The following is an 11,519-nucleotide window of genomic DNA, read 5'->3' as shown; positions in this document are numbered from 1 at the left end:
ACTATCTTCATTCTTGGAAGTGATCTGTACTACTAGGTAATACTTTTGCAAAAGAAAGTTGTGTTGGTCAATGCAACCATCGTTCAGCTCGCTTCCATCCAGATAGTGATCTTTAATACAAGGTCAAGTGATATTTAAAAGGGCAATGCATCCATTGCTCGGCTCGCTAACTTCAGTCTTGCAATGATATATAATACTAGGTTAGGTGACATTTTTAAAAAAGGAGGTTGTGTCAGTCAATGCAACCATTTCTCGGATTGCCATTTTCGTCCTAACAACAACCTATAATACTAGGTTAAGTGACTTTTTTTTCCAAATGGATGTCGCGTTGGTCAATGCAACCATTGCTCTGCTTGCCATCTTTTGTCCTGGCAAAAGTCTACAATACTAGGTTAAGTGACTTTTTTTGCAAAATGAGGCTGGGTTGGTCGATGCAACCATTGCTTGGTTCAATACCTTCCGTGGAACAATCTATAATACTAGATTAAGTGACTTCTTTGCGAAAGGAGGTCGGGTTGGTCAATGCCGCCATTGTTCGGCTCGCTATCTTTCGTCCTGGCAGTGATCTATAATACTACGTCATGCGACCTTTTTTGCAAAAGGATGTTGCATTGGTAAATGCACTCATTGCTCAGCTCATTATCTTCACTCTTGCAATGATATATAATACTAGGTTAGGTGACATTTCTGAAAAAGGAGGTTGTGTTAGTCAATGCAACCATTTCTCAGATTGCTATTCTCGTCCTAACAACGATCTATAATACTAGGTTAAGTGACTTTTCCAAACGGATGCCGCGTTGGTCAATGCAGCCATTGCTTAGCTTGCCATCTTTTGTCCCGGCAACGGTCTATAATACTAGGTTAAGTGACTCTTTTTTGCAAAACGAGGCTGGGTTGGTCGATGCAACCATTTATTGGCTCAATACCTTCCGTGGAACAATCTATAATACTATATTAAGTGACTTCTTTGTGAAAGGAGGCCGGGTTGGTCAATGCCGCCATTGCTCGGCTCGCTATCTTTCGTCGTGACAGTGATCTATAATACTACGTCATGCAACTTTTTTTTGTAAAAGGATGTTGCGTTGGTAAATGCAGTCATTGCTCAGCTCATTATCTTCAATCTTGCAATGATATATAATACTAGGTTAGGTGACATTTCTGAAAAAGGAGATTGTGTTAGTCAATGCAACCATTTCTCATATTGCCATTTTCGCCCTAACAACGATCTATAATACTATGTTAAGTGACTTTTTTCCATACAGATGCCGCATTGGTCAATGCAACCATTGCTCTGCTTGCCATGTTTTGTCCTGGGCAACGGTCTATAACACTAGGTTAAGTGACATGGTTTTTTTATTGCAAAACGAGGCTGGGTTGGTCGATGCAACCATTGCTTGGCTCAATACCTTTCGTGGAACAATCTATAATACTAAATTAAGTGACTTATATGCGAAAGGAGGTCAGGTTGGTCAATGTCGCCATTGCTCGGCTCGCTATTTTTCGTACTGACAGTGATCTATAATACTACATCATGTGACCTTTTTTGCAAAAGGATGTTGCGTTGGTAAATGCACCCATTGCTCGGCTTGTTACCTTCCTCCCTGATAGTGATGTGTAAAACTAGGTCAACTGGCCTTTTTATTGAAAAAGGCGGGCATATAGGTCAATGCAGTATTGCTTGGCTTGCTATATATCCTCCACCCTGACAATGATATCATTCAATTCTCTTTTGATGAAAATGTGGTTTGCTCAGCCCCATGTACGTGCGACACAAAACGAGCACCTCCGGGAAGCAAACATTTAGATGTACATGGCCATTGGTGCGTTGCGGAGAGAGTATGGCATGAAAACCAAGCTACGTCGAATACTCAACCCTGTAGCTCGGGTTGAGTTAATTTGTCAGACCAGATAGCTTGCCCGTCAACTTGAGTAGTACTGGCAGTACTACGTTTTACTGAGACCAGTAACTAATTAAGGCCATCTGAGTCAATGCCCTTGATGTCGATCATCGTTTATGGACGTCACTAGTAGTTGTTGAGATAAGGCATGGAACCACGGGCCGGTGGCACCTTGGATTTTTTTTTTAAATGTGATTATCCTACGGCCTCTGTATCAGAACAATGCATACGACAAATGATATTTTGAATTAGGATTCCTAATTTAGGAAGATCGATACAAAATATGTTAATTTACACCCGGCACGTCGTTTCACGCGGCCTAACCTCCGTCTCGTCCATTGTTTACCACGCATGCCCTGGCAGAGGGCTGGTACGGACACTGATCCGGTCCATTCTCGTCGTAGATATGTGTCACGGTCTCGTGGTGAAGACGAAACGCCGGCACAAGTCAAAAGGAGATTGGGAGTGGCCAGTGGCACCGGAAGTAGTTTATTTATTATAGAAGAGGAGAGGTCCACATTTGACAACGGAGACACATGTCACTTCACGCAGGCTCACATGTCACTCTACTGGATAAGACCCAAGGAACGATTAAGATGGAGGGCGGGTAAAATGATAAGATCGAGTCAAGTTTTTAGGTAAGAGAGAGATGCCCAGGGCTCTCTTTCCCTTCCGGATTAATTGAACGTTTAGATTTACGCCAGGTTGAACTTCCCTATACTCACTTTCGGACATATATATTTGAAATGCAATTTCATGATCTGGACCTTGGACTTTAGACAAAGCTTGGTTGTGGAGCGGAGAAGAAGGATAAAAATCATCTTACATGCAAATCATTTCCCCCATAACCGATGAAAGGGAATGAAGTAGGAATGCATTAACGAGCTACTCGACTTGTTGATTGTTGACTCATTGAGCTCGTGCTTGTTAAAGCCCTGTATTATCGAGGCCCTGTTTGGTTCATAAGTCTTAGGATTTTTTTTGAGTCCCAACTTATAAATCTCAAGTTTCTAAAAAGTTTCTATCTGTTTGGTTTTTAGGACTTAACATGGACTAAAAGACCATATTACAACTATAAGTTCCTCCTTGAGAGTCTTATTTCATAAGTCTCAAATGGCCATTTTAAGTGGGACTTATAGGGACTTTTTTAAGTCCCTAAACCAATAAGTTTCTGGAAACAAACACTCTTTAAACACGTTAAGCTTAATGATAAATGGGAAAAAAGGCCTTCTTGGCTCTGTTCGTCTGAGGCATGTGAGCGCTTGCAGGCGCTTATCAACAGATTACGACCCGTTACTGCAGTACATGACAAAAATGTGAGTGTGATTTTTTAAAGAAAGATGGTAACCAGAGGAAGAGGAGCGCTAGTTTGCTGGTTTGGGGTGTTTATATTGAGCAGATGGACTGATATGACACGATAAAATTGTCACATAATCTTAATAGAAAAAAAATGTCATGTACGATAAAAAAAATATGCACTGCAGTTGTACTAACAAGATGCTTGTAAAACTTGTTAGCTTGTCCATTAAGCTTGCTAAACTCAGCGAGCAAAATGAGTGACCGGCCTCGTTCCTAGAAAGCAAACTGAGCATACCTCGCATGGTTAAATTCCTTGTGATAAAACCAACCCATCATGGTTCGATCTGTCGACTTGGCATTGGTGGTTGCATTCTTTGGGATTTATTTCAAGCCTTTCAGTGTTGTGCGTTCAGCGAAAGAAGATGTTTCTGTCGACTACGAAGATGTCTTGGCGACTTGGGCAATCTCAAAATGATGTGTGGCTCGGTTTGTCGGAGGTGTTTATAGAGGTAGAGTGTGGATGCGTGCGTTTATAGGGAGGAGCGTGCGCGCGCGCTTGTACGAGTAAACAAGCAGCCGGATTAAGCTGGCGAGCCCAAACGCACGCCTATCCACAACCCGTCGGCCTCCCGTCCCGCCGGCCCCGTGCGCCGTCGGCGGGTCCCTCCTCCCCGCGCGCCGCGTATAAGTACGCCTGCGCAGGCAGGCGAGCGAAACACGGCGCGATCACGGTGAAAAAAGCAGGCAGAAATCCAACCAAATCCACCTCCCTCTCCACCTCCACGCGCCGCTGCGCGACACGACACCACCCTCCCCCCCTGCTTGCCACCATTCCGAGGCAGTCCCATGTGCTCTGCTCACATGCTCGCCGATCGATCCTCACTGCCTCACTGCTCCTAGCCTAGCCGCGGCGCCACACAGCAGGCGGTCGCGGTGAGTGAGTGAGTGAGTAAGTGAGGCGCGGGAGGTCGAGAGATGAAGGAGGCGGCTGTTGGCGGCGGCGGCGGGAACGGGGCCGGGTTCGTGCGGGCGGACCAGATCGACCTCAAGAGCCTCGACGAGCAGCTCGACCGCCACCTCGCCCGCGCATGGACCCTGGACAAGCCCAAGCGCGGCGCCGGCGACGGCCAGGAGCGGCAGCAGCAGCCGCGCCAGGACTGGGAGGCCGACCCCGCCAGGCTCGTCGTCCGGGGCGTCATCGCGCGCGGCACCTTCGGCACCGTCCACCGCGGCGTCTACGACGGCCTCGACGTCGCAGGTCCGCGCCACCATCTCCTCTGCACCCCTCCACTCCCATCCCACCGTCCCACGTTCACCGCACGCCTGTTCATTGCGCACACGGACACTCGGCGCGCGGGCACACAGCCAGCCCAGGACAGCCCAGCCGGGACTCCGCGCGCGCCCGCACGCTGTTCGACGGAATGCCCGTGCGTGCCGGCGCGGCGGCGCCGGCCGATTGCGGCGACACGAGACTCACTCGATAGGTGCCGCGCGCCCACCTGCCTGCCCGCCGATGTGTCTCAAGCTCTTCCTTTACTTTCCGCTTTTAGCAAGTCGCAGAAGTTGGTGCCGCTGCCTTTTCTTGGTGGCCTTTCACTCATGGCGTACGTGCGTTCCCCGTGACACCGGTTGCGATTGGGCAAGGCGGCTGGCGTTCGCTGTGCCCTTTGGCTTGGCTCATGTGATCCCAAACCACTTGTTCGGTATCATGGGCTCATCTCATTCATGGCCGCGTCATTCATGTGATCTCTGAGAGCTACACAAGGGCGAGAAAGCGGTTTCCGGTCGCGGTCGAAGTTTCCTGCAGGCTTTAGCAAATGTGACAGACATTTTACTAGTGTGCAGTGATGCAATCTAGAGATTTATGTTAATTTTCAAACCGGGCTCAGTATAGATGCAATTGCATGGCATGGCAACAGCATAAATAGATGGATCTTTTCTCCATGCTGAATTCTCTTTCTGAGCTCAGCAACGCATGCCATTAAACTCGATTGTTGAGCTGTTGCTATTCTGTTATTGGGCGACTCTGGCTTGTCGAAAGCATTCGCCTATTTCTCCCATCCCGACACGGGCTCCTTCATTTTGCAATCCCCAAGCTGTATGCACACATTGCTCTGCAAAGCGAATCAATTTGGAATCCCAATATGTATATACTGTTGTGAGCTTGATTAAAAAAAATGCATGTGTTATCCTGTAAGCACTTGAATTAAAATAAAGCTTATTTCGGTACCGGATAATGTTACCTCATTAGCCTAGACACCACTACAGCTAGTATGCTGTTGTCGACCCATATATCCCAGGACAGGGTATACAGATCTTCTGTAGCAAATAGCCTGTCCCCCCTCTCTTTCTCTCTTTCTCTTGCTTGCTGTCCCACCTCAATCCTGGCAACAGCGTTTAACATCAATTCTTCATTCTTAGTTTGGGACAATAATTGGTACGGAAGTTGAAAGCTCTTATTAGCACTGTCAATTTTCAACATGGATGGTTAACACCAGTTATGTTTCAGTTAAATTGCTTGATTGGGGGGAAGATGGTCACAGGTCAGAGCAAGAAATAACAGCAATAAGAGCAGCTTTTTCACAAGAAGTCTCCGTCTGGCATAAGCTTGATCATCCAAATGTAACTAAGGTACTGTTTGGGTTGACACGTTATTGCAGTGTTATTTGCGCTTTCTTCAATTTTTTATTTTGTTAATCTGTTCTGTGTTGACATCCGTCATTTGTTGCATTTATCGATTCTTGAAAAATGATGATGAAATGAAATGAATCTTCAGTGTTGGGACTGATGATCGATACTTGCTGTCTAAATGCAGTACACGCGCATTTCAGCGATAAAGTTGTTGACTGTCCATGTGTAGCCATTAGCTTCCTTAGTTAGGCCTCTAACAAGTTAAGAAGTTTTCAGTAAGTTCTGTATAAGCCACTAGAATAGCAACGCTATTAACATGTATAATCATTGTCTGCAAAGACGAAATATTAGTTCCAAGTAAAAAAAGATTAAGTATTCACATGCATCAAATGTTTTCATCTCACTTGCCGTGCTGTTATAATGGAACCAGGGGTGCTGCGGCTTGCTATATCATAATCAGATTAACCCATCTAATAGTTGGCCATATCTTAGCAAGCTTATCTAGTATATTCATTCAGTTAGTCATTATTTACAGCTAAATCCATTTGTTTCGGGTATTTAGAGAGTACTTGACAAGTATTGACTTTTGCCATGTTAAACATGACAGTTTGTCCTAAGAACAGCTTAATTTTTCTTGTACAGTTTATAGGGGCTATAATGGGTGCTGGGGATCTGAATATTCAGACAGAAGATGGAAACATTGGCATGCCAAGTAATGTGTGCTGTGTCATTGTGGAGTACCTTGCTGGAGGTGCACTGAAAACATTTCTGATAAAGAACAGGAGAAGGAAGCTGGCTTTCAAAGTTGTGGTCCAGATAGCTCTTGACCTTGCCAGGGGGTAAGTGATCACCGCATTCTCATCAGTCCTGCTATTCAGTCTTTGACTCCCGCTGGCCTCCAAAGTTCTCACTGATTTGAGGAATACTGATCTTTAAATCTTTGACAGATTAAGCTATCTTCACTCAAAGAAAATTGTTCACCGTGACGTAAAGACTGAAAACATGCTTCTTGACAAAACAAGAACTGTAAAAATCGCCGACTTTGGTGTTGCTCGCCATGAAGCTGCAAACCCCAGCGACATGACAGGCGAAACTGGCACCCTTGGCTACATGGCACCTGAGGTATCTATCTTATCTTTGATGGTCTTAATTTGTCCTCATAGTTTCGTTTGTACCCCAATTTGCTGGCACTAATCTGAATTCCAGCACACACTAATGTAATACATTCTGACATCTTAGCATCAGACAGCGCCTTGCGTATGCTAGCTCCCTGCATGTTGCATGCCTTATATCGGTGGCATCTGATGTGCAGGTTCTCAACGGCAACGCTTACAACAGGAAATGCGACGTCTACAGCTACGGGATCTGCCTTTGGGAGGTGTACTGCTGCGACATGCCGTACGCGGACCTGAGCTTCTCGGAGGTCACGTCCGCTGTTGTTCGTCAGGTACAACAGATCTGTAATTCTACCTGCTATTCTCTGACGATTTCTGAACCTGAGGCTATACTTGACAACACAAACGATTTCTGATCTGCAGAACCTGAGGCCGGAGATACCGCGGTGCTGCCCGAGCGCCTTTGCGAACGTGATGAAGCGGTGCTGGGACGCGAACCCCGACAAGCGGCCAGAGATGGCGGAGGTGGTGACGATGCTGGAGGCGATCGACACGTCCAAGGGTGGGGGCATGATCCCTGTGGACCAAGCGCGGGGCATCGGGTGCCTCTCGTGCCTCAGGCCACGCAGGGGCCCCTGAACCCTCGATGACGCACGATGCACGGATGGATCATGCGTAGCTGAGGTGGAGCTGGTGTTCTTTCTGCAATATAATGTTGAGATTGAGCTCTGGATCTCGCGTTGGTTGATTGCATTTGGTTTAGTTTCAAACAAGGTAAGCAAACGGGTTGATGGAGCTTAGCTGGTGTGACCCATGGTTTGGCAGGCAGGCAGGCCATCTGATGTAAATTACCCCGTCTCTGCCCCTTGTGCTGCTTATCGATGAAGAACAGGCTCGCTCGTTCGTCTATGCTTTTTCTGTGCTGACATCTCATCCTGGTCTGCTAATTGTCTGCTTGAGGCTTGATGGCCTGAAACTAGAATTACAGTAAGCAAGGTGCTGTCTGTCCTGTCCATGACAAAATCACCTACTTAATGAGTTGACATGGTAGGATTTTAAAATAAAAAGTCCCACTGAAAAACGAGGCAGGATTTTTTTAAATAAAAAATCTACTGAAAAGGATGGTTTGATGTTGCCAGCGGTGCTCACTGCTCTTCTCGGACCTGATCTTTGATCTGCTGCATTTGATGATTTTGAATTGACTGGATGATCAATCAGCATGAGTGCACTGCGTTCTCATCAATCAGCATGAGTGCACTGCAAGAACAAGATCACCCTCCCTTCAAAAAAAAAAGAACAAGATGACCCTCAGATGGACCACAAGGACCAGGTCGACGGTCATGAGATATCCCAGCACCATTAACGATTTAAAAGAAAAACATTTTTGATTTGCTAACTGGCCAAGAAGAGAACTTGTGGTTACAGGATGTCCTCGAGAATCTCCTAAGCCTTTTGGCTATGGATTGTAAACCTATTCATCAATCAATAAAGCCTTCCAAGCTGTCACGCCGCATATACGTATGTCCAGCAGGTGCGCCGTTAATCAACTATATATAGGTCTTGCTTCGTCTGTCTTGATCCTCATGTCATATTCGATCACGATGTTGCCGCGCAGATCTATCGCTCACTTAGGGTCGGCCATGTTGATTGATGGAAGAACTCCGTGAAACTAATATTGTTCCATACCTATCCATGTAAAAATAAGAAACTAAGAAATATATCCCAAGCTAAATGGTTCCCTTGTATATTTCGCTTGTACTAATATGCACTTAACGGGGATATTGTACAGTTGATCAAAAGGGGCTAGAGCATGAAGTGATGCGGTTTTTCACATCTAGCTTGAATTCTTGGACCGCCGGTGTAAGCTCGGTGCCCGCCAAGGCAAAGACGACCATGTCATCTTCACTGAGAACAATGCAAAATCCATCTTCATATTCCGACAAGAAACCCCATGGTTGTTCGCCATGAAGGCAATCTGACACCGCACCGACTCCGGGGCCACCTTGAATTCCAGCTTCATCCAAGACCTTATCGCTACAGCCACCACAAACCTTTTTAATTTCAACCCATGTGCCTCGCTGCCGACGGCGCCGTCGAAGATTTGGATCTCCTCATCCACCCCGCCAATGAAGCACCCAAGGCGCAGAGCGAAGCTGCTCTGCACTTCCGTTCTGACGACTTCCACGGTCGCCTCAACCGCGTCATCAAGGGCCGACACAGTGAGATCTATTGCGCCGTGGTCGCCGTGGATACGACTCGTAAATGCCCGGCGATCCCGCAGGTCCTTGTGGCGTATCATCGATGCGCCGTCGATCAATTGTAGGTCATGCTTTACTTCTTCGTATGTCTTGATCCTCATGTCGTATTCGACTACAATGTTGCCACTCAGATCTATCCCTCTCTTCGGCCCGACCATGCTGATGGAAGAACCCTATGAAATTAATGTTATCATTGTTTAGTATCTCTTCATATGAAAGTGAGAAATACCTCTATCTAAAAGTTTCCCTTGTACTAATATATACTTCAAGGGGATATTTTACAGTTGATGACCATGATGTTTGTCATCTGTTGAGCTGAATGGTTACAAGGTGCATAACGGTGTTAAGAGATGGGGAATGCCCCCATTCCCTAACTTGTTTGGTTTTGTTTCAAATCCCAAATATTTGATTTCATAAGCATGTCCAAGTGAGAAGAGAAAAATAGAAAAAACTATGTAGTGATGGCACCATTCATTCTATGCATCTTCACATGCATATAAACAGAAGACAGTCAAATTTGTGTGGCGTGCAGAGTAGTAACGAAGGGTCCAAAACAATTCTGTCTTATTTGCCATTTGGAACACACTTACTTCCATAAAATATTGTTTTTGAGAGTCACTTAGTTGCACAATTTTGAACCATTTCCATGGTAAATCGTGAACTCACAATGTAAGACTTTATACAGATTAGTCAATGTGATGCGTATACAATGACATTATACAAGAGATTAAGTGGTTTGTAGCACGTTATCAAGAGTATGTATGATCCAGTCCATAAGTTCTATGCATGAGACAATGCAAAATGAAAAAGATTAATTTGAAATGAGGAATTAAATAACTTAACCCCCTCAAGTATTTTGGTTTGTTCTGATTAACCCCCTCATGTAAAAAAAAGTATTGGACGCTCGAAGTATCATTTCCTAGGCACGATTTGGGAGATTGCTTTGCCCATATGGGCAATAATTCAAAAACCACGTCCGAAACTGCACCAAGAGATGAAGACAACATTGAATACTTTAAAGAGATGATGATGCATGGTTTTATCTTCACAATGTTAAGCAGAACAAACACAATACATGGGGTAAGGTAGGCTTAAAAATTTACAGATAATTATGATACACACCTGTTCCACGCTGATGGGATCATCTCTACTGAAATTGACGACGTAATTAAGCAATAGGTCCAAATGATCTCGCACTGCTATGTATCCATACAACTGTATTGGCCTATCATCGATAGGAGTTTTAGCCAACTTTAAAGAGAAAAATTGGAACATGCGGCTAGGTGGATGACGCTTACAATATCCACTGCCAATGTCAATGAGGCAGCCCGCGGGATCTGTTAACGTCATTGCCTCCAACCATGCTTCACATAAAAATACAAGTTATATTTAAAATAAATAATTAAATAGTACTACCCATGCAAAAAGTAAACACGCCCCTTAATGTTCCATGGTCAATTAATCATATTTTCTTTTTCATCCAAGTGAAACCTATCTATATTTCTCAAAAAAATTTATTATTTGTTAAAAAAAGTGGAAACTATCTATGTTCTCTTTTACCTGAAATTTTGCTCTGATTTTTTTGCAACGAGTAAAACACAATGAAGAGAGAGAGAGAGAGAGAAATAGTCCATTTTACTCTCCTCGGGTATTTCATATAGCTCACTAAAATACTTCCCGACTGACTACAAAAACATGTTATTTCAGCCCATTATAGAAGTTTTGTTTTGTTTCTCTCTTTCTAGAAATTCTATTTTGATTTCATCTATTTTCACGATGATAAATAATCATAAGGATGTTACAAAATGTTCTCATGTTTGTCCACGACTACTTGCATAGGTAATTAACAGTTGGGATACAAAATACATCCTACAGAGAATGAGAAGGTATGAACAAATTACGTGCATAGGGCATGATGCCATCTATCGCCTCCCAAAATCTGAACCAAAAGCTTAGGAGAGGCAAATGAGATAAACATCATAATTGGGTGAACTGAACCTATTCTAGTAAAAAAGCACAACTTGAAGCAGGGACGATAGCGAAATAATTCACAGATTTAAGTTGACAACCAAAAACTTTAGCGGAGATACAGCCGCAATGAACCACAATAATAACATAATATGATGTGCAATGTCGGTTGATCCTAGACCATGAACAATATCATAGAGGAGTAGTAACAAACGAAATAAGATAGGAAAGAGAGATATCATCCATCACATACCGTCGTTACGATCCGCGATGCGATAGATTTCCTTCCACGCATGCGTGCGCTTGTATATAGAACCGTCACGGTGGCTGCTCTTCCCGAGCACGTCCAT

At 44.6% G+C, this 11,519-nt stretch overlaps 2 protein-coding genes across 2 annotated transcripts; one reads left to right on the top strand and one right to left on the bottom strand.

The window, feature by feature from the left end:
- The first annotated feature begins 3,883 nt into the window (after positions 1–3,883).
- LOC119293323 (serine/threonine-protein kinase STY13-like) lies at positions 3,884–7,876 on the top strand. The gene is made up of 6 exons (XM_037571834.1): positions 3,884–4,455; positions 5,707–5,828; positions 6,471–6,667; positions 6,776–6,950; positions 7,141–7,275; positions 7,367–7,876. The coding sequence occupies exons 1-6, from the start codon at positions 4,173–4,175 to the stop codon at positions 7,580–7,582; spliced, it is 1,128 nt and encodes a 375-aa protein (XP_037427731.1). The 5' UTR covers positions 3,884–4,172; the 3' UTR covers positions 7,583–7,876.
- A 901-nt stretch (positions 7,877–8,777) lies between these two features.
- Positions 8,778–11,519, bottom strand: LOC119356437. Its single transcript, XM_037623394.1, has 3 exons — positions 11,423–11,519; positions 10,324–10,565; positions 8,778–9,374 (listed from the first exon to the last, which is right to left on the bottom strand). The coding sequence occupies exons 1-3, from the start codon at positions 11,517–11,519 to the stop codon at positions 8,778–8,780; spliced, it is 936 nt and encodes a 311-aa protein (XP_037479291.1).

Source organism: Triticum dicoccoides, chromosome 1A, assembly GCF_002162155.2.
Source record: "Triticum dicoccoides isolate Atlit2015 ecotype Zavitan chromosome 1A, WEW_v2.0, whole genome shotgun sequence".
Taxonomy (NCBI): domain Eukaryota; kingdom Viridiplantae; phylum Streptophyta; class Magnoliopsida; order Poales; family Poaceae; genus Triticum; species Triticum dicoccoides.
This window is presented reverse-complemented; position numbering and strand designations above follow the sequence as displayed.

Excerpts from the sequence above, each read along its gene's own strand:
- LOC119293323 (XM_037571834.1), top strand. The coding sequence starts at position 4,173 with ATGAAGGAGGCGGCTGTTGGCGGCGGCGGCGGGAACGGGGCCGGGTTC. Across the intron at positions 4,456-5,706 it reads CGACGGCCTCGACGTCGCAG|TTAAATTGCTTGATTGGGGG; the intron begins GTCCGCGCCACC and ends GTTATGTTTCAG. Across the intron at positions 5,829-6,470 it reads ATCATCCAAATGTAACTAAG|TTTATAGGGGCTATAATGGG; the intron begins GTACTGTTTGGG and ends TTTCTTGTACAG.
- LOC119356437 (XM_037623394.1), bottom strand. The coding sequence starts at position 11,519 with ATGGACGTGCTCGGGAAGAGCAGCCACCGTGACGGTTCTATATACAAG. Across the intron at positions 10,566-11,422 it reads CATCGCGGATCGTAACGACG|CATGGTTGGAGGCAATGACG; the intron begins GTATGTGATGGA and ends TTTTATGTGAAG. Across the intron at positions 9,375-10,323 it reads ATCCCATCAGCGTGGAACAG|GGTTCTTCCATCAGCATGGT; the intron begins GTGTGTATCATA and ends TTAATTTCATAG.